Source organism: Ovis aries, chromosome 23 (genome assembly GCF_016772045.2).
Source record: "Ovis aries strain OAR_USU_Benz2616 breed Rambouillet chromosome 23, ARS-UI_Ramb_v3.0, whole genome shotgun sequence".
Taxonomy (NCBI): Eukaryota; Metazoa; Chordata; class Mammalia; order Artiodactyla; family Bovidae; genus Ovis; species Ovis aries.
Genome location: NC_056076.1, coordinates 25,031,140 through 25,054,385, shown reverse-complemented (window position 1 = coordinate 25,054,385; position 23,246 = coordinate 25,031,140). Strand labels below are relative to the sequence as shown.

Sequence of the window (23,246 nt, the reverse complement as noted above, 5' to 3'; positions counted from 1 at the left end):
CACAAGTTTCCCAGGTGGCCCCAGTGGTAAAGAACCCGCCTGCCAGTGCAGGAGACTTCAGAGACATGGGCTCAATCCCTGGGTTGGGAAGATCCCCTGGAGGAGGGCATGGCAACCCACTCTAGTATTCCTGCCTGGAGAATGCATAGAGGAACCTGGCTAGCTACAGTCAGTCCATAGGGTCGCACAGAGTCAGACACGACTGAAGTGATTTAGCCCAGTACACACACCACAGCCGCACCTGGCCTACCCTGACTAATGGCCTCACCTGCAATCTGCTTCTCCATCTGTGTTCTCACCTCTGACAAGGACATCAGCACCCACGCCAGGAGCCTCAGGACTCCTGAACGTTTCTCTCCTCCTCATACTCGGCCATCCTGGAAATCTCACCTTGAAAATTATTTCCAGGGCATCACCTCTCTGCATCACCCCTCCTCTGCAGTCCCATTTTAGATTTGGCTGGAGGCCATCTTTCTCCTGGATTATAACCCCATAGCTTCCAAATATTGTCTTTCTATAATTCCAGTTTCTTCTTGCTCTAAGTGACCTTCCAAAATGAAACGAGAGTGATCCTTCTAAAAATCTAAATGTGATTTTCCACATCAAAAGCCTTCTGACATTTCCCCTTGGTTCATGTTAGCCACCAGTGGAGGAGTGCTTCCATAGGGGGACCGTGCTAGGAGCACAGGAACAAAGATGAGCTCTTTCTCCAAACATTCATCGGCAACCGTGATGTGATGACGCAGCTGGTTGGAGACTATGTTGCTCAGTACTAGGATTAAGTGAAATACGAAGAAGTCTGAGAGATAAATTTATTCCTAAAATAAAAACTGGAATGGATTCAAGTTCCTCTACGAAAATGTGACTCACAAACCCTAACAAGTTTTCTTTTTTTCTTTTAACTTTTTATTTTGGATTGGAGTACAGCCAATTAACAATGTTGGGATAGTTTCAGGGGGACTCAGCCATACATACACCTATATCCATTCTCCTCCAAACTCCCCTCCCATCCAGGATGCCACATAACACTGAGCAGAGTTCCCTGCGCTATCCAGTAGGTCCTTGTTGGTTATCCATTTTAAATATAGCAGTGTGCACAAGTCCATCCCAAACTCCCTTTCCCTTCTCTCATCTTTGTCACAGCAATCACAAGCTTGTTCTCTAACAGGTTTTCTTGAGACGGAAAGACATGGAGTTTAGTTTATCATTAGCTGGGCAAGGAAGTGCACATGGCCCATGATTCTCCCCTCTTGGGAGCCTCTCCAGAGATGGCTCCCAATATTTGCAGCTCACACATTATTAGGGAAATAAAAAAATCCTTGTTGGTCTGAGAACGGGCAGACATGGGCTGCAACATGTCGCTGCAGTTTGTTATTTACTATTTCACACTGAAGTGCACCAAGATGTGGGACTTGAGCAGATACGCTGCAGGGGAGCCTGTTATCACACCACCTGTTATCTGTGTCCTAGAAGGCGGGGGAAAGGCTAACAGCCATCAGCTAAGCCACAGGATAAACATGTGACAGCTCTTCAAGATCCCCCCACCCCCTTCCACGCCTCTCAGGATATTCCTAACCTCGGGCCGGAATAGCAGCCTCCCTCCTCTAAACCCACTGAAATCCTACTCACTCTGTCTGGGGCTGGCTCAGTGGTCAATAAAGTTTCTGTGAAATCTGCCTCCGGAGCTCCTGGCAATATTAACCTACCTCTGGGATGAAGCATGTCCATGCTTATTATATGACAATAGTTAATTCTAAGCATCTACCTGGCTACAATGCGGGAGACCTGGGTTCGATCCCTGGGTCGGGAAGATTCCCTGGAGAAGGAAATGGCAATCCACTCCAGTACTCTTGCCTGGAAAATCCCATGGACGGAGGAGCTTGGTGCAGGCCACTGTCCATGGGGTCGCAAAGAGTCGGGCACGACTGAGCGACTTCACTTCACTTCACCTACTCAGTGGGCCTCGGAATTCCCTGAGCATCAGAACGGCGCTTATTCACCTTCATGTTCCCAGCACTTAACATTATGCTGATAAGACAGTGAGTATGTGAGCCACCAGCTGTGCAGCAAACACGGAGTGAAAACCACATTCCATAATCCTGCTTATCCATCACCCTATTGATGGATGTTAGGGTAAAGTCCACGCTGGGAAATCCAGAAAAGGAAGTTATATATTTATAGCTTCTAATGTAAAAAAATATTATCTGAGAGTTTAATTAGAGGCCAGCAAAATTTGTGTGTGTTCACACGTGTGTATGCTTCTGTGCATGTGTGTGTGTATATATATATACAGCAGTTTCCTCTGGCTGCCATAATAAATTTCCACACATTGAGTGCCTTAAAACAACAGAAATTTATGCTCACAGTTTTGAAGGCCAAAAGTCCAAAATCAAGACCGTTTTCTTGGAAGGCGCTGGAGAGACTGTGCTCCCTTGCCTCTTCCAGCATCTGGCGGCTTCAGGTAAACCCTGGCTTGCGGCTCTGTCGCTCCATTCTCTCCCTCCTCTTGAGTCTGTCTCAAACTCCCTCTGCCTTCCTCTTGGAATGACACAGGTCAGTGGACCTGTATAATCCAGGCTGATTTCATCTCAAATGATTGCATCTGAAAATTCATCTGCAAAAATTTCTTTTGCGAAGAAGCTAACACACAGGTTCCTGTGATCTGGACATGGACATGTCTTTGGACATATCTTTTTGGAAGCTGCCATTCAACTCACTACACTGTGAGAGAGAGAGAGAGTGTGTGCGCGTGTGTGTGCGTGCACGCACTGTATATTGAAGAGTACTTAGAGCAAGTTCTACTGAATGCCCTCCTGTTGCCAAAGTGGGCACTGGAAACACAATGGGGAACATGAAAGACACAGTCTCTGCCTTATGGAGGTTATAACAAGTCAAACATTTTAAAGTTGGAAAATGTGGTATGATGGAAAATTATGCTGTGGTTGTATACAACAGGGAACCTTGCCTTGTCTGTTAAGTGTTAAATGTGACCCTGATATTTTCTCAGTTAGAGATGGATTACACGGAACATTCCTTGATTTTCAATCTGTATTATCTTCTACCCTGTAGCGTGACATCCACTAAGAGTCCTTGTTTTACACATATGCTTTGCACTTGAAATGATCTGATGCAAAGATACTCCATGAAACTATCCCAGTTCAAATAATTTAGGATGCCATCACTTGTAATACAATCATTATTTTACAACAATCAAGAAGAATAAATGCTGCTGATTAAACTATGAGATGCCATTAATTATCAGATGCATCCCAATTTCATAGATATTGAAACATGTACCTTAGAACCAGTGAAATATGTTCATTTCTACTCTGACGTATGTTCTTACAAATTAAAGATCTTCTGATTAAACAGTACAGCCAAATATCAATGGTCTACCAACAATATTTTTACAGTGAGTTGGCTTCACTAAGCCTCAGAATATTTTTCACCTTTTCATGAGGTTAATACATGTAATTACAATTCACTAAGTCCTAAATTAAGACATTGGCTCAGCAGTAAAGAATCCACCTGCAATGCAGGAGACACAGGAGATATGGGTTCGATCCCTGGGTTGGGAAGATCCCCTGGAGGAGGAAACAGCAACCCACTCCAGTATTCTTGCCGGGGAAATCCCATGGACAGGGGAGCCGGTGGGGGGCGGGGCCTACAGTCCACGGGGTTGCAAAGAGTCAGACACTAGAGTGACTGAGTACAAATGCATATTAGGTCTATTTAAGGCTTGAGAGAGTTTGAGAAGTCAGAAGACTGGGAAAGACTCTAAAACTCTTGAGCTGAAGCAGAAAGATGTGGCTGCTGGAATTATTGTCATTTCTTTTCAAGTCCAGAACTTGCTAAAAGGTCAGAAGAATACAGTGTGTACACCTGTGTGTGTCTGGGAGCAGAGCTTGCAAACAGGGACAAGCCGGAGTGTCCGGAGGTCCATGGGGCAGGGTCGCACCTGGTGGCCCCAGTAGACCCTGTGAAATGTTACAATGGAAAGAGAAGACAGGATCCCTGCTCTTGGGCGGCTTAGAAACACATCTAAAAAGAGAAGTGATGAAACTTTTAAACACACCTGACTCCAAGCTCGTAAAGTCTGGAGGACTTTCTGGAACGCAGGATTGAGATTTTGCTGTAAATTTGCACAAAGGTCACAACATACAGTAGAAAAAGTCTCAAAGCATGATCTCTGTATGAATTCTCCTCTTGCACTTTTTTCTCATTTTTTCATGCAGTTTGGGACATTGAGATATCACATCCACATTTCCCCGTGTTTTTCCTACAAAGATTTAATTTTGCTCCTTGCACATGAAATTAAGAGGAATGAGGAAGACAACGCCATCCACAATTTGTGGGGAGGTACGGAACATAAGAGAAATTTAAGCCTTTATAAATGAACAGATGTGAGTCAATATGGGATTTTTAAGCAAGAAACACACATACACATTAAGAATAGTGTGTGAAGTATGCTCCTCATCTCCAAAATAATGAGGTAAATCAACACACACACACACACACACACACAGACACACACACCAGCTTAGTAAAGTATTTTAAAACAAATCCTTCCCTGGAGAAAACTTATTGCCAAAGCATCTGGTCTGTGCTTTCAGAAGGCATTTAACAAGTTACTATCATTTCCCAGACTCACCAGGGTAGCACTGACTTTCAAATGAATTAAAATTTTCTTTAGAAAAACAAATCTCAGGCCTCCCACAGCTATTGGAAAGGAAGAGTAAAGCAAGGTTAGAGGCAGATCTAGCCAAACTCCTTTCTTTGGGGAATAAAGGGATTGTTTTCAGATTTCGGTAACCATATATGTTTTCACATCACATCCCAAGGCAATCCCTGAAAGACAAGTATGGGTGAAGTGTGGATTTTCTACTGTTAAAGAACAGAACAAATTTGACAAAGATAGTTCAATTTAGTAGGCCTACTTCTGAATAAATGGACTGGCACAACAACAGTCTGGAAGAAAATAAAAATCTTATGTCATATGCAAAAATTAATTCCAGACAGACTAAAGACTTAAAATTAAAAAATCTTCCTAGAATATCTAAGAAAATGCATATACAATCCAGGAGTCACTTTCTCAGCCAAGAGTGAAAACACAGGAAAAAGAGACTTGTCTAAATAAAAAATTTAAGCTCTTGAAGGGATATATAAACAAAGTCAACATATTCAGTAAATGTAAATAAAATATATCTCTATAATACACAAACGGCATCTAGAAATCGCCAGGAATAAATATACAACAGAAAAACCAGTAAAAATTATTTCAATTTGCAGAAGAGTACCTCTAAGTGATAAACAGATACATAAAAAGGGCACACAAATCACTAATGGTCAGAGAATTGCAACTTAACATAGCAAAGATCTTATTTTGTATCCATTAGGCTGGAAAATACTGCTTGTACACTTCGTATCTAATGGTTGTCACAGATTTGGAGAGATGGTATTCTCATACATCAATAATGGAAATGAGTATTGTTTTTTCAGACAGCATTTCAGCAATTTCTATTAAATCAGTTCCACTTATGCGAATTGGGTTTTGATATTGGGACAGAGGATTCCCAGGTGGCTCAGTGATCAAGAATCCCCCTGGCAATGCAGGAGATGCAGGTTTGATCCCTGGGTCAGCAAGACCCCTGGAGGAGGAAATGGCAACCCACTCCAGTATTCTTGCCTGGGAAATCCCATGGACAGAAGAGCCTGGAGGGCCTCATTACAGTCCATGAGGTCACAAAGAGTCAGACACAACTGAAGTGACTTACCATGCATGCACTGGGATAGAACACCTACTTTCCCTAAATTGTTTCTTCTAAAAAGATTTAATTTTCATCCGTGCATGTGAGATTAAGAGAATCAGGAAGACAAAGTCATCAAAGATGTTTCAGGGGACAAGTAAAAGGTATGTGATAGAAACCACAGAATTTTATAGAAATAATGAACAAATGCATGACATTACATCCATGGAGGTTTAGTGAAGTATAATTAACAGAGGCCAATAACTAGAAATAAGTTGGACATCAATCAACAGAAGAATGAGTAGATCTGCACCATGGAATATTATGCAGCTGTTAAAAAGGAATGAATTTATTTTATACCAGATGGTTGAGAAAGATTCTCAAGAGTGACATAAACAGGAAGCCAAGAAGTATGTAAAAATAAAGAAGTATTAATAGATGTAATACAATTCCATTTTCACAAAGCAAGGACAGACTCCTATTTCAGTATATGTCTTTGTATCAAGGTTGGTTGGATCTGTGGGTGTAGAACCCATGGATGCTATGGCCAGTTTACTATATAGACTTCAGCATCGGTGGATTTTGGTAACTGTAGGAGTTCTGGAATCAATTTCCCAAAGATACTAAGGGTGGACTACATATCTAATGTCAATGCAGGATTATATGAGTAGGGAGGAAATATGAAGCAAACTCTTGGATTATTAAAGTGGATTGTGTGGGTAGACAGGATTGGATTGGAGGCATGAGGGTTGATATGAAGGGAGAAAAAAAAAGTGGTAGCTAAAATTCCTCATTTCTCTGAAATTATAAGAGTGTGGGAGAGAGGAGAATAGGGGATGCATGAAAGGACAATCACGGTTATCTCAGGGTGGTGGGACCTCAGATAACCTCAAGTTTTAACATATTTCCATGTATTCAAATTCTTAATATTGAATACACGATGTTTATAATTGGGAGAAATGAAATTCTATTTCATTGTGACAATTTAAAAAATTAGATAGACTGTAAATGATGTTTATAACTTAGTTCATATATTTCCCTTCTTCCTTCCTTGTCTAGTCTTCATTTACTAGCATGAAACTCCTCTGACATCGATTGTACTCAAACTGTGAACAACCTGCTCAGATTGACATCTTCCCAACTGAGTCAAGAAGAGAGCAGACTGGAGGGAGGGCAAGAACAATTTCAGAATTCCCTGATCCTCTGTGAAGTTGGCTTGAGGCTTCTTCTCTGATGCTAAAAGATTCTCTTAAAGTCATCTTATACTGTGCTTTCAGCAACTGCCACCTCAACCTTCTGATAAAGGCAACTATTTATAGAGTTCTCAGGTGTCAAGCTGGCAACAGAAAATATTTTTGATTCCCCCATCAATCACTGCCTATACACAGAGAGAATTAAACCCAGCTTGCCTCCTCTTATCTCTGGCTCCCTTCTTAACCATTACACTGACGTCGACACTTGCACAGATATGCAGCAGAGGAAATGAAATGACATTCAAACTATCACATTTGCCTCCCTCCTGGTCTTGAAGTTATCTGTGAATCTCTAGCTTTTATTCTCCTGCATTCATACTCAAGATTCTAAGCTTCAACAGACTCTCAAGTTGCTGAAACCTAACTCTTACAAAAAGAGAGACTAGGAAATCGAACAGAAACTCTAACTGCCCTAAATGCAGCACTTCAGGGTTCATTATAGATTACACACAAAAATAATGACATTTTCATACACATGTCCATTCATTCTTAGTCTTTAAAATCAAACAGTGGTGAACTTAGTCTGTCAGCTTAGTTTTAGGCAATGCACAGGAATTTGCCAACAGTGACGTACCAATGAGGAACTATCCATGACTTGAACTTAAATAGTGTACAATTGTAATTGCTAACACACAATATGGTTTTTACCAAGATTTTCATGAGATTATTGACTGACCACAATGCAATACGGAACATAACATTTAAATCCAATATCCAACTTGATGAAGAGAAGTAAATTAACCCTAATTATTCAATTTCAGAAACAGGTAATGCCTATTTATGAACGTTAACCAGAGAAAAATGGAACAGAAGTTTATAAAGTGATTAAACCCCCATGAAGCCTAGGGATTATTATAAACATCCTACCAAAAAAAAAAAAAAAAAGAACAAAGGACACTAGGATTTCATTTTTATTCAGGAGCTTTGGAGGAAAAAAAAAAAAACTCTACCAAAAACAACTGAACAAATAACTTATAAAATTCACAATATGAAGCAATCATTGAGTTTATTCTAGTAGCCTTCAAAGTGATGCAAATTAGAAAAAGTACCAATTTTTAGATCATCTACATTAGCAAAGACTGAAAAAAAACTCTGATGTTCAGTGATGTAGACTGATGTTCATTAACTGCTAATGGTGCAACCTTTCCTGGCTACAATTAGCAAAACACATCAGCAACCTAAAAAAAGAAAAAAAAAAAAAGACAGAAAATTTTTAATCCCACTTCCAGGAACCTCAAATAATGAACGATGTGTAAAACAGACAAATTTAAGTATAAAGATAGCCTCAAAAAAAATGACATTCAAAACTAAATGTCTAGTAAGTAGAAAATGGTCAAATAAATAATGGTTAATTGATAACAACAGAATTGCATTCAGTCATGACAATTTTATTTTCAAAGAAGATTAATAATGAAAGAAAATGCTCATGATATAATGTAAAATTTTAAGTTTTATATACAGTTTGGGCTTCCCTGGTGGCTCAGACAGTAAAGAATCTGCCTGCAATGCAGGGGACCCAGGTTTGCTCCCTGGGATGGGAAGATCCCCTGGAGAAGGGAATGGCAACCCACTCCAGTATTCTTGCCTGGAGAATCCCGTGGACAGAGGAACCAGGAAAGCTACAATTCATAGGGTCACAAAGAATCGGACATGACTGAAGGAATAACACTTTCACTTTCATATACAGTTTAGGGCTTCCTGGGTGGCTCAGTGGTAAACAATCCTCCCATCAAGGCAAGAGTTGCAGGAGACTCAAGTTCCATTCCTGGGTCAGGAAGATCCCCTGGAGGATGAAATAGAAATCCCATGGACAGAGGAGCCTGACATGCTATACAATCCATGGGGTTGCAAAGGGTCAGACATGACTTAGCAACCAAGCACATACACAGTTTAGTTTCACTTTATATACATTCTCCATGTACGTGGCATGCCTGCATAATAGGAAAATGTTAATAATGGTTACATAACAATTATATAACCTCTAGAATTAACATTGATATTCACTTCTGTCATTTTCTGTCTATGTTTCCCTATAGTAAAACTCTCTATAATAATGATATTGGGGGTGATGGTGGGGTATAGTAAGTATGTTTTTAAAAAAGAAAAAAACAACCACTAAGCCTCTCTGGCAAAAGAAATAGTTTTAAAACTTGGACAACTATCCCCATTGTGTGCATCAGGTCAAAGGCAAAATCTGAAAAGCAGGCAAACTAAAAAAGAATGCAAGAGTGCCTTCTAACAACATCTTAAGAGTATACAACTTTTCATGCTTACTGAAAAAGTACTTCCACCTCTAATAAAGAGCCGCTTTTAAGGTTTTAGCTCAAGGATGAAGAGAGAAAAGTTGGGGCAAGAAGTTTCTACTCTCTTAACCGCAGAAGAACCCAAACAACGAAATGTCTAGGAACTGGGGCCCAAGGCATGACTGTTTTAGTAAGTTCTGGGTAGAAGGAAGAAAGAAAAGAAAGAAAAGGAAAGGCATCAAGGCAAAAACCTAAAAGGCAGAGGCTGATGGGTAACTCCCAATATTCAATGACCCCCTTTCCTGCACTGTGCCCAATTAAGATTCCATTCGCCTTCCTGTCCACATAGGAGTGTGTAAGTCCTGACCAATGAGATGTGAGTGCAAGGCAGTGCAGGATCGATGGTGAGACATACCCTTGGGCCCTTCCATCTATCTGGGATGCAGACATGATGGCTAGAGCTCCAGCAGCCACTGAGAACCACGAAGTGAAAACAGCCTGCTGAGGATGACAGAGCAGAAAGCCATGAGAAGCCTAGGTTCTTGTCATTCTGCCCCTGTCATTCTGGGCCATGTTTCTTCAGACTCTTGTTATTTGAAAAAGAAAGAAATCTCCATGTTGGATAAGCCATTATTGCTATTATTATTATTATTATTATTTGGTCCTGTTACATACAGTTAAAATTAACCTAAAGTGATGTACCTGGCCATGATAAGCTTCTGAAAATTTTTCTCTTGATCCTGTCTACTCTCCGTGGCTCCCTTCCTCTTAATGGACCAAAGAGTGGACCAAAATAAACAGGAAAAAATAAAAGTAAAATATCTTAATAAAGCTTTATGTTATTTTTAAGTAATCTGAACCTTCATGAGCTCTCTCTCTCTCTTTTAGGCATAACTAATTAAGTCGTTTTTAACTTGGATGTGGTGTGTCATTGATTTTGTGAGTCAGTGATCCAAGGTAAAAATGGATTCCTCATTACTTTATATGTTAACCTGAAACAAAGTGAAGATTTCATAAGATAAACTATGGAGGATCAGGAATGACAATGAAATACATATTAGGTCTTTGATTCTAGCCATCCCTTACTTGCCCACTCAAGGAAGAGAGAGGCATCTGCATGGATGAATGTCCTGGAGTTATTCAAGTGAATTTCCTCTGGCATTTCATTAACCTTTTTTTGAATGGATGACAAAGTCTCTTACAACCAGTGCTTCCTAATTACCTACAAGATAACAGATACGTTTAAAAATAGCAAAGTAAATATTTACCCTTTTCCAGTTACTTTTAGATATTTGAATCTAGTTTCCTGCTAGGAGGAAAATACTGTCAATTTATCAAGGGCAAAGTTTCATTTCTAACATCTTAACATCTATTACTGAGAAAATTATCACTTTGGGAAAAAAAAAAAAAACAAAACTGACCAAGGAAATTTTTCTTTACTGAATGGAAAAAAACAACAGAACACAGCCTATTACTCAAAAATCTTCACAAGGATACACACATAAGCACTACTCACAATTTTATTCCCCCCAAGCTATAATCAGACCTAATCATAACTTACTGTACATGTTAAATATTAACCTAAATAACAACTTCATAACTATAAGACTTCACATTGCATTTTAAATTCAATAACTTGATATTCATTAAACAACCATTAAGCCATCAAAGCTCAAGTGGTATTTAAATATTTATTTCAAAGTAGGTTTAAGAATTAGCAGAATCGATTAAAATGACTTGCCTTATAAAGTAATTCATCTACAGGGCTAGAAAAGGGCTCAGGAAAAACTGGGTTTTCCTCCTCCTCCTACCACCATGTAATACTCCTGCAATGGCATAAAAGGAAACTCACTGTCTGGGATTAAGAGACTATGGTTTCAAGTCAATCTTGGGGCTATTCTAGGAAGACAACAACTGTACCAAATTAGCAGTAGTAGTTTTGCAACACTACTTAAACCAAGCGGCTTGCTTTGCTTAGAAGTAAAACTTCTAAGAGCTTCTGATGCTCTGAGAAGATGAAACAATGGATAGTTAAATGGTGAGCTGGCTACCCAGTCGGGTTCTTGCTTATCATAAGAGTTGACTAGCTCCAAAGATGTATGGCATTCTAGGTGATACAAGGCTAAAAATTCAATGACATACTACATGTAATATGTGAAGAAGGCATCTGAATTTCAGAATGAAAGAACTAGTAAGAAAGCAAAAAGAAAAAAAAAAAGGCCTTTAAAAAATGAGCTTTAATTGCTAGAAATAATCTAAAGATGGATAACTAATGAACCTAAGGATGATTATTTCATCATGATCTTACCAGTCTCTACTTTTCCTACTGCTAATTGTAGGACCTATCACCTTAGTTTGTGTGTCTCAACCGAAACAAAAGTGAAATTCTGCCAGACTTGCAGAGGCCATAGACAGCTTTAGTAATCTATTTTGAGCCTTAAAAATTTTAACACTGAGATTTATTCATTCATTTATTCAATTCTTACTGAATGCCTCCTACATACCAGGAAGCGTGCTAGGAGCTGGGAAATCATGATAATTTATTAAATTTTTTATACTTTTAATGAAATTTGGGTAAATGTTTTTATGAAACTGGGAATAGGGGTGGAGGTTTGAGATATGGGGAAACAACTTCATGTGGAAATGTCATCTAAAGAAGAATTAATCCCATGAGATTTAAAAAAATATTTTAGCAAGCATTTTATATTTTATCAAGTATGACAAAATAATACATAAAGAGTTATTTTTCAAGTTGCATATAATGGCTGGTTTTCTTAAGATTGATAGTCCTGCTAAAGACAAGAAGTTTGAGTCTTCCTAGAACTGCAGCTTTGTTAGTGAAAAGACAGATACCTCAGGAATCTCAGACAAAAATAAATGAGTTTACAAGCTGGTCGACTAAAACTTGCTATTTCAATAAGGAAGCCAAATGAGGTAAAGAGACTAAAATACTTTCTTTAAACTATGATACAGTCAATCACAATGATTAAACCAGGTTTCCTTTTACAGATGAACTGAGCATCTCAAGATTCTTTTTTTCTCGTCACGTGGATACTCCCTTAAGACTTTCAAAATTGACATCTTGTTTGAAAAGCAAGAGCGTTTAAAATAAGGAGCCACGTCCAAATCTCATCTTACGAGTCTAAATGTTGATAACCATCCACTTGTCCTACACAAGATCCTGTTATGCATGGCCAACTCAAATACATGATAACTAGAGGAAAATGACAGTATATAAAAGAATATTCAAGAGACTTTCTTCAAAACCTACCTTGTGTATAAGATACTAGGCACTTCTTTCCTGCTAACAGTTATTCAACTACAGATCCTCAGAAAATCATCTCCAATCCAATAAAAGCATTGATGAGTGCCCACTAAAAATTTCAAAGATAAACACTTGAATCTAGAAACACCTGTGACACTTTCAAACAGCCGCGTGGAGCCTCACAGCCATCTGAGTGGCCACAGTTGTTTCTGCTCCATCAGCCCTCCAGGCACTTGAACGGTAGAGTTAAGAAAAGGAGCTCAGTTCATTTCAGTTGTTCAGTCGTGTCCGACTCTTTGCGACCCTGTGAATCGCAGCACGCCAGGCCTCCGGGTCCATCATCATCTCCCCGAGTTCACTCAGACTCACGTCCATCGAGTCAGTGATGCCATCCAGCCATCTCATCCTCTGTCGTCCCCTTCTCCTCCTGCCCCCAATCCAAACCAGCATCAGAGTCTTTTCCAATGAGTCAACTCTTTGCATGAGGTGGCCAAAGTACTGGAGTTTCAGCTTTAGCATCATTCCTTCCAAAGAAATCCCAGGGCTGATCTCCTTCAGAATGGACTGGTTGGATCTCCTTGCAGTCCAAGGGACTCTCAACAGTCTTCTCCAACACCACAGTTCAAAAACATCAATTCTTCGGTGCTCAGCTTTCTTCACAGTCCAACTCTCACATCCATACATGACCACAGGAAAAACCATAGCCTTGACTAGACGGATCTTAGTCGGCAAAGTAATATCTCTGCTTTTGAATATACTGTCTAGGTTGGTCAGAACTTTTCTTCCAAGGAATAAGCGTCTTTTAATTTCATGGCTGCAGTCACCATCTGCAGTGATTGCGGAGCCCCCAAAATAAAGTCTGACACTGTTTCCATTGTTTCCCCATCTATTTCCCATGAAGTGATGGGACCAGATGCCATGATCTTCGTTTTCTGAATGTTGAGCTTTAAGCCAACTTTTTCGCTCTCCTCTTTCACTTTCATCAAGAGGCTTTTTAGCTCCTCTTCACTTTCTGCCATAAGGGTGGTATCATCTGCATATCTGAGGTTATTGATAATTCTCCTGGCAATCTTGATTACAGCTTGTGTTTCCTCCAGTCCAGCATTTCTCATGATGTACTCTGCATGGAAGTGAAATAAGCAGGGTGACAATATACAGCCTTGATGTACTCCTTTCCTATTTGGAACCAGTCTGTTGTTCCATGTCCAATTCTAACTGTTGCTTCCTGACCTGCATACAGATTTCTCAAGAGGCAGGTTAGGTGGTCTGGTATTCCCATCTCTTCCAGAATTTTCCACAGTTTATTGTGATCCACACAGCCAAAGGCTTTGGCATAGTCAATAAAACAGAAAGCTCAGCAGAAAGCAAATACCAAAGCCCCCAGCATGCCACACACCTGGGGCTTGGAATCAACTCTGCTTCTTCCACAGCGAGGAGAGAGAAACTGCAGCTATCCACCCAATGCAGCTGCCTCCAACACCTACCATCTTTATTTCTCTCTCCCTGGCAGTTCATGCAGCCTTGGTCTTCTTTCTTTCAGCAAGCAGGACCATACACTCATTTTTCCTGCTGTAGACAAGCATTCTTTGAACTAGGGTATGTGTCTGAAGCAAAGCCAACACTTCCCAAGGGGTTCATCATCACAACTATGTGCTGTGCTTAGTCGCTCAGTTATGTCTAACTCTTTGCAACCCCATGGACTATAGCCCACCAGGCTCCTCTGTCCATGGGATTCTCCAGGCAAGTATACTGGAGTGGGTTGCCATACCCTTCTCCAGGGGATCTTCCCAACCCAGAGATCGAACCCAGAGGTCTTCTTCATTACATGTGGATTCTTCACCGTCTGAGTCATCAGGGAAGTGAGTCAATTTCCAAGTACCCAACTTTCAAATATTCTCCTGTCTAAAAACTGATCTGCCTGAAACTATAACTGTGATGGAAGAACATCCCTCCCAGGATGAATGGCAGCTGTCCTTCATTACCTCCCCCTCCCAAAGGTCCTCCCACTTTACAAAAGCAGTTCCTCTGCATCAACTTTCACCAGATCTTTCTAATCTGCATTACCCCAGGGTGTAAAGATCCCAGGGCAACTAACAAAAGAACAAATGAAAATGCTGATCCCTGCTGAGGAGTGCAAGTCTCCACCATTTGAGTATCTCCTTTCCTAACACGGGTAATTTCCACTTCTTTGTTTTAAACAACCTGAAATATTTAAATAAAAAGGGCCTGTGGCCAAATGAAATACGAAATACTAGTTTTTGATTTATATTCTTTTTTTTTTTTTGGTACAGAAAGTAAGGCAGTGATCAATAAGACACTGCTTTGGGAAAGATCTCTGGTGTTCTCTTTATTTACTACAAGTAATAAACCCTTCCTTCTAACAGAAAAAAACCCCACTATATTCCATTGGAGTAAAATTCTGTAGGAGAAAGGAAATGGAAATATGAATTTAAGGAGAAAAAAGGAAAGACGTAAAAATTTTAACTGTTAAGAACTTATTCATGAATTTCAAAAATGAATAACGTTGAGAATCAAATATGAAGTGAAGTGAAAGTTACTCAGTCGTGTCCGACTCTTTGCAACCCAAATTCTCCAGGCCAGAATACTGGAGTGGATAGCCTTTCTCTTCCCCAGGAGATCTTCCCAACCCAGAGATTGAACTCAGGTCTCCCGCATTGCAGATGGATTTGGTGGCTCAGAGGGTAAAGCGTTTGCCTGCATTGCGTGAGACCCGGATTTGATCCTGGGATTGGGAAGATCCCCTGGAAAAGGAAATGGCAACCCACTCTGGTACTCTTGCCTGGAAAATCCCATGGAAGGAGGAGCCTGGTAGGCTACAGTCCATTGGGTCGCAAAGAGTCAAACACGACTGAGTGACTTCACTTTCTTTACCAGCTGAGCCACAAGGGAAGCCCAAGAACACTGAAGTGAGTAGCCTATGCCTTCTGCAGGAGATCTCCCTGACCCAGGAATTGAATCAGGGTCTCCCGCATTACAGGCGGATTCTTTACCAACTGAAGTGAAGTGAAGTCACTCAGTCGTGTCTGACTCTTTGCGATCCCGTGGACTTGTAGCCTGCCAGGCTCCTCTGTCCATGGGATTCTCCAGGCAAGAATACTGGAGTGGGTTACCATTTCCTTCTCCAGGGGATCTCCCCGACCCGGGGATCGAACCCAGGTCTCCCGCATTGGAGGCGGATGCTTTAACCTCTGAGCCACCAGGGAAGCCCATTACCAACTGAGCTATAAGAGAAGTTATGAGGGAATCAAAAATAGATTCTACTAGAGTTTTTTAAACAACGCAATAACTTGAAAAGTCAGTGTTGACAGTATGATGAAAGATACCCTCTACAACTATTTAAACTGTACAACTATATAAAACTATTAAACTATTTAAGATGAAAAGTTTTAGCAATTAATTTAGAAATGTGTTTAGAGTACAGGCTTTTACAGAATCTTTCAGGCGCTGTAAAAAAAAGAGCAAAAAAGTTGAAAGAGCACGGCTGAAGAACAACTCTTCAGAGCACTTCCAAGAAAAAATACTGAAGAGACAGAGGAAAAAGAACAATTTCCCCACCTACCTACCCCTAAGTGTGGATGGGCTGATGATGGGTGAGGATCAGTATTCTCTCCACCCTGTCGGTCATAAAAACATTTGTTGAACCTGGTTCTACAGCCAACAGTTTCCAAGACTGATGATGAGGTTAAATATCTGATTTTAACTGTGTTGCAGAATGGGGTTAGATTCTGGCTGAAGAGATGTGTTTCTTAAGGAGAACCTCTAGAGTACTTTTCTTTTGGTCTCCAGACTCATGAGGCCACACTGTGGTGGTGGTGGTGGTTTAGTCGCTAAGCCGTGTCCGACTCTAGTGATCCCACAGACTATAGCCCGCCAGGCTCCTCTGTCCATGGGATTTCCCAGGCAAAAAAGACTCACTAATTTTGTATTTATCTTAAATAATGACAAATTTCACCACTGGGGGTGGAATAGTGACTGTGTCTGGCAATTCATGAGTGACATGCAGGAGGCAAAGAACTGGAAAGCTATTACTGTGTAGTTAGTATGTTAAGTATGGCAAACGCCCTAAAGAGTGCTCTCAACAGGCATGTCTACATACCCTAGACCCTCAGACTCTACTTTTTGCCTTCTTTCTCTGATTCTTTACTTTCTTCTCTGCCCCTTACCGCTTTTCAGCCACTCCTTTGGGAAGCAGAAAATCGTCTAAATATGATGGATGAGGCCAGCACTTAATTCGATGTCTACTCTGTTCTAAAAATATTGACTTTCCGGTCCTCCAGCTCTCAAGAGAGACAGTGGGGCTCTTTAGAGCAGACGTTAGACCTACTCTAAATCTACTCCTGTTTAGTATAAGGAGGTAGTACAGTTTAAGATAAAAGGTCTGTCTTCAGAGTTGGAAAGTCGGCTAAAAATCACAATCCATCATTTACTAGGTATGTTGCTCAATTTCTCCAAACCTCAGGTTCCCAAAGTCCTTAAAATGGGGTGCTAAGGATTTGAGACAAGATATATCAAGCACTTAGAAACAGACCAGCACATAGTAGGCATCCAATAATCAACAGTTCTGAAATTAGATGTTTGATTTTTTTTTTAATGATTGCTTAAAATCAGCCAATAGTTTCCTCTTGGCGTAATGTCAACTACTGCCATGTTTTTCCATTCCTTTCTAACCTCTCTGAAAACAAGTGATTTGGAAAATGACTACCTTTCATGTCTAAGTATAGGGTGTATGTGTGTGTGTGTGTGTGTGTGTGTGTGTGTGTGTATAAAATGTACCTGCAGCACTAAAGCTGGCAAAAGGACATACACAGGGATGAGGGCTGCACAAATTTCACATACAGCATGGCGGCATGTCCTTAATGTGTTCTGCGCACTGCTGTGACACATTTAAAAAATAAACATGGAATCTATGACCAACTCTTTTAAAGTCTATCCAAATTTAATTGGTAATCTAACACTTTCCGCCCTTCAAATTAGCAAATTTTATTGGTTCTAGTTGTTTGTAAAATACTTATTATTTTAAGGTTGTAGGGAAGCTGCTACTCCCATGATTCTCCCTTGAGCATGAGTACAACCTTTAGTCTCTGAAGCAATTTGGCAATGTGTAACAAGGACTTAAAAAGGATTTACGTGTTTATTCAGCAGGGGAGGAATATATCCTAACCCAAACAAATAGATTTATGTATAAGAGTATTCATTACATCACAACTTAAAATTCATAAAATGAAGCAGCTTTGGTGTCCACTGCAGGGGACTCGATATATGGTACAGCCATCATCCCATGAAACAGCATGTAGCTTAAAAAAAGTTGTTTTTTTTTTTAAAATAAGATGAGACTAAGTGAAAGGACCAAAGTATAAAGCAGTATTTGGCTATGATTCCAAATTTGTACATGGCCACTGTGATCCTCAAGCAGTAATAAGAGAAACTTTACAATACGGAATTGGAATTACACATAATGATCAACATCCATTCCACAGCTTGAAAGGACACACTGTTAAGACTTGCTACCCACGTCCTAATTTGAAAAAGAAGTGTGGGATGAGTACACTGCTGATTCAGATCCTTTTTATGAATGGCGGGGAGAGAAGAAAGTGGATTGTAAAGCTGAAAGTTATGTCTGCAACTGACATTCAGCCTCTTAAAATTTTGTTTAATGAAACTTTTGGGTGACTTTTACACCATCTAGCTATTAAGTTTTGGTGAAGTGAGCAGAGATGAGAGAGAGGAAAAAGTGAGGAATCCTATAACCTTTCAGTATACACAATGTCACACAATGTAAGAATAAATGAAACTCAGAGTACACACACTCTCTCTGATTCAGACCTGCAGACACATATTTAAAGCACTCCTACTCTAAGCAGAAATGCCTCAAAACATACCACCTGACCATCCCTGAACTCACTTGCCCTTCATCACTAGTTTCAGAACTCCTAGCTTATTCCCAATGCCCACGACTACCACCACCAATTAAACAAAGCTAGTAAGCACGGCGAGACTGTTTTACAGTGATCTTGAACTCTCCTGCGTTTATTTTTCACAGCAGTACTTCAAACGTCTAATCTAACTCCTCAGAAGAAAGGGAACAAAAATGCCTTTAGATGCTTATAACGTCTCATGTTACACATGCCTGGACTCCAGAGAAAAAGGAGCAACCCAAGTCCTTTGAGCAGAAATGACACCTTTCTGCTCAGTGCTGATTTGGCGTGAGCTCAGCTTTATCAACTTGCCTGCCGGCCTGGGCCCAGGTGCTTCAAGCAGCCCCATAGCAGAGGCCAGCTTGTTTCTGCAAACAGTCTGAAACCGCATGAAGCCAAAATCAACAGAAGTTATTACGAAAACACAAAAGGAAAAACACACCTAAACTGCCACCTTGTCTGTCACAGCTCTCAAACCGAAAAGTATCTTGACAGTATGCACATCTATCTACCTGTTTGCAGATGTCAACCTGCAGAACAAACAGCTGGGAAACGTGGGGTTAGTCTCTGGTTGTCAATTTCAGGAAACACAAGCATGTCTTAGTTTTGAGCTCAGGTTCCAGGTCAATACAGGTTTTCCGGACTTCAGTTTTTTTTCCAGACTGGAAATGCGCTAAGCTAATAATTAACCTTAAGCATACCATCACCTCTACTAAAAACATTTGCTACACACAGCTCTAAATTACTTTCAGTTGACTTAAACAAAACAGACAAGCTGTAATAAAAGGTCTCTGAGAAATGTGATCTCTTTCATTGGTCATCCAGGACCTTTCCCCCTAAAATCCGCTCCTTCTTGGGGAGGGGCGGGGGAGAGTTGCCAAAATAAAGATGCCACCCAAAGCACAATTATTTTGTGAGAAAGTTACCTAAGCTAACTCTTCAGGGTTTCTCAGGTTGAGTAATTCTTGCAGGCGGGTAGGGAGGGACAGCTCGCCTCCAAGATTACTATCTGCAGAGGTTTCCCTAATGTTGATTTTTTTTTTTTTTTTTTTTGGCGTCCTTTTTAATTATCCTGCAAGGGCTTTGATTTTCACATCTCTAGCTGCTGCTGGGGGGAGTTGAGAGCGACGCGCTAGGGCTGCGGCATCTGCGCGGGCCAAGTCCAACGCCTGGGGGGCGGGCACCCCACTCCCCACCGGGTCCCACCCTCCCCGGCTCAGGCGCGCACAGCCCAGCCAAGACTGCGGTTCGCGGGCGGGGACTCACCGCTGTCCAGCCGCGCGATCTGGGGCAGTCGGTAAGTGCTGACCAGCAGGTCGAGCGGAACGGCCACCGAGCTCCACTTCACATCCTTGAGGCTGCAGCCCAGCGAGGGCGCCGGGTCCATCTTCCCCGCCTCCTCCGGCCCCGCGCTCCCGCCGCCGGCACCACCCCGCGCCTCGGCGGCCGCCGCTGCTCGCGCTCGCGGAGCTGGGACGCGCGAGGGGCGCCCGGCACTCCGGCCGCGGGCAGCCCGGGGGCGCGGCGGCGGCTGCGGCAGCCGGGAGCGAGGGAGGGACGGAGGGGGCCCGCGACCGGCTCAGCTGCCGCTGCGGGGCATGGCTGGGGCGCCCCGCGTGCCCTCAAGCCCGGAGAGGACAGGCAGCAGCCCCGCGGCGGCCGGGGTGGCTGCGGCGGCTCCCGCTCCGCCTCCTCCTCTGGCCCCGGGTCTGCAGCTGCGGCGGCCGCCCGCTCGCCTCCTCCTCCTCTCACCCCTCCTTCCCTCCGCCTGGAGCGTGTGAGGAGGAGCCGCGGGTCTGAGAAACGCCATAGCAGCGCTCCCAGCACTGACTAATCAACAAGGTGCGAGCAACGCCTGCGCAGCTCGGAGAGACCCCGCCCCCGCCTCCCCGGCGCCGCCCGCCCCGCCCCGCCCCGCCTCCCGCTCGGCCTCCCCCGCCCCCCGCAGCCGGGCGGGCTCGGCTAGGCGGCGGCTCCAGGATCCGGCGGGCGTCTGGGCGCGCTCCGCAAGCTTTAGCTCTCGCTCCCCCGTCCGACCGCTCCGGCGCCTTGCAGCCTCGCCAGGCGCCGCCGCACGCCCGCATTCCTTCGCTTTCCCGGGGCCTGCCCGGAGGAACACGGCGAGCTCGGGAATCTCACTCGTCCTGAAGATGTAGCTCCCTCTCTGTCCATCCCTCACCGTGGCGCTGGAGTTGCTGTTATAGGGCGCAAGAGATCTGTGTGGTGCCCATCTGTTGAGAGTGCCACAGCTGGGAAAAGCATCCATCCCTTGGCGTGCCTCCCGCCACCCCGCCCCGACAGTCCTAAAACTCTCCAGAAAAGCAGCTGGAAGTTACCCCCTTGAGTCTACACTCAAGTTTTAAGATTATTTTACACCAGACTCTGGCTACAAGGAGGAATGACAAAGGCCTAATCACCGAGAAACAGAAAGGTAACGAATTATCAGTATCCACACAAGGGAAGATGACTGTCGGGTTGGCACCTTCATTGTACCTACCGACAAGCTGCTGGAGACGGCGGGGATTGAGACCAACAGCCACAGACACGCCAATTTACTGGGAGGCGATGGGAACCAGCTGTTGTCACATGCTTTTCTCACTCATTTCTCTCCCAGGGTTGGACTAATTCTCGTTTTCTAGATATACGTACCAAGACATTTGGTAAATTGGCAAGATTGAGCACTTGTAGATAGATACGCCTGGATTCAAGCCCACAGTCCACTTTCTGTGATAAACACTCTGTTTTCCCCAATATTGACTGTGGCCTACTCCCTGCAGACAGAGCTCAGAGGTAGCTGTAAGATTCCTGTTTCTTTAAGCACATCCTAACTTTTAAGTGCTACTTTTTTTCTTTTAAGATTATTTTACACCAGGAAAATAATGGCTTCCCAGGTGGCACTAGTAGTAAAGAACCTGCCTGCTAATGCAGGAGTCATAAGAGGCCTGGGTTCGATCCCTGGGTTGGGAAGATCCCTTGGAGAAGAAAATGGCAACCCACTCCAGTATTCTGGCCTGGAGAACCCCATGGACAGAGGAGCCTGGCAGGCTACAGTCCATAGGTCCATAAGAGTGGGACACCACTGAAGCTACTTGGCACACAGCACACACACCAGCAGAGGCAAGTGGTGGCCAGGTGAAAGGGTTACATAGATCAGTTCTTTATATTTTTCAGTACACATTCAGTGTACAATACATGGAAGACAAAACAAACACCTGCTTCACCCACCCAGGGGGACTTGAAAACAACCACTGCCTTTCAGATGGCTAGCTTAGGTCTGTGCCAATGAATAAACCTCTCCATAACAATTACAGAAAAACCCTGGAGATGCTTCTCACACTTTCCCTGTCCTCCCCCTTGGAAGCACTGAAGATGATTTTCACAAAATCTTCTGCTGAAAGTTTTCAGCTTTGTGTCACTGATGTGAAGTTTTCAGAAAAGTCTTGGGAGAAAAAAGGTGGGGGGCAGTTTTTAGTCTGTTTTACTCCAAATCCCTGGTGATTCCGACGGAAAAGAATCCGCATCCAATGCAGGTGATCCCTGTTCAGATCGCTGGGTTGGAATCTTCCCTGGAGAAGGAAATGGCAACCCACTCCTGTATTCTTGCCTGGAGAATTCCACGAATAGAGGAGCCTGGCAGGTTCCAGTCCAGGGGGTGGTGAAGAGGCGAACGACTGAGAGACTGACATTTTCACTCGGAATCAGAGGTCCATAAAGTTGGAAGTTTTGCTCACAGAAAGAAGAATTTTAAAAAATTAAAAGGAACCAATTTTCCAGTAGTCATGTATGGATGTGAGAGTTGGACTATAAAGAAAGCTGAGCACCGAAGAACTGAGGCTTTTGAAGTATGGTATTGGAGAAGACTCTTGAGAGTCCCTTGGACTACAAAGAGATCCAACCAATCAATCCTAAAGGAATCAGTCCTGAATATTCATTGGAAGGACTTATGTTGAAGCTGAAACTCCAATACTTTGGCCACCTGATGCAAAGAGCTGACTCATTTGAAAAGACCCTAATACTGGGAAAGATTGAAGGTGGGAGGAAAAGGGGATGACAGAGGATGAGATGGTTGGATGGCATCACTGACTCAGTGGACATGAGTTTGAATAAACTCTGTGAGTTGGTGATGGACAGGGAGGTCTGGCATGCTGCAGTCCACGGGGTTGCAAAGGGTCGGACATGACTGAACTGAACTGAACTGAACTGAAAAGCAATCAAATGCCAGCTATTTTTTTCCTATTTAAGTAATTAATCATTTCTGAAAATTAAGCTCAGGCTCCAAAAATGATTCAAGAAACATTTAAGAATGGATAGGGTCAGGGGTCCTTCAGCCAGTTAGTAGATCCTTAAACCTTAAATGGTATATTTAAAAAAATAATAATTTTCTACTATTACATCCTCTTTAAAAGCTTCAGGGAATAGGGAAAAGTAGTTCTTTCCCATGAAAGCGCTGGTAACTTATGACCTAAAGGCAAGATAAAAAAGTAAAAAGATTAATGCAATCAACTTTTTTTTTAATCAATAGAAAACTTACATTAGATTTGCTCTTATTGCTGACCTTGCAGAAGAGTTTTCATTTCAACCTTGAGTATTAAAGGAAAGAAATTTTAATGAGCTCTAAAATCTTATATAATCTCCAGTTGTGGTAGAACTGCTTCAGAAAGATTTTATTTGTAAGACGAGAGTTTTGGTTAAACTGTAGTGGAAAAAAATCAACTGAGAAGAGTACTCTTTCAGTCTGACTGGACTGCACTTCCAAACATGATATGGGGAGACATGTTGTCTTAAGATTGTTGGGCCAGTGC

General features: G+C 42.3%; 1 protein-coding gene and 1 non-coding gene across 3 annotated transcripts in view; both read right to left on the bottom strand.

Moving 5' to 3' along the window:
* GAREM1 (GRB2 associated regulator of MAPK1 subtype 1) overlaps nt 1-20,276 on the bottom strand; it is a 236,686-nt gene extending 216,410 nt beyond the window's left edge. For both annotated transcript variants that reach the window (XM_015103608.3, XM_027960788.2), the window contains exon 1: nt 19,711-20,276. In XM_015103608.3, the coding sequence (XP_014959094.3) occupies nt 19,711-19,831 (121 nt within the window). In that variant the 5' untranslated portion in view covers nt 19,832-20,276. The remainder of the gene's footprint in view (nt 1-19,710) is intronic.
* TRNAW-CCA (transfer RNA tryptophan (anticodon CCA)) lies at nt 15,660-15,732 on the bottom strand. Its single transcript has one exon. It is a non-coding gene; the product is annotated as a tRNA-Trp (tRNA).
* Nucleotides 20,277-23,246: the final 2,970 nt, after the last annotated feature.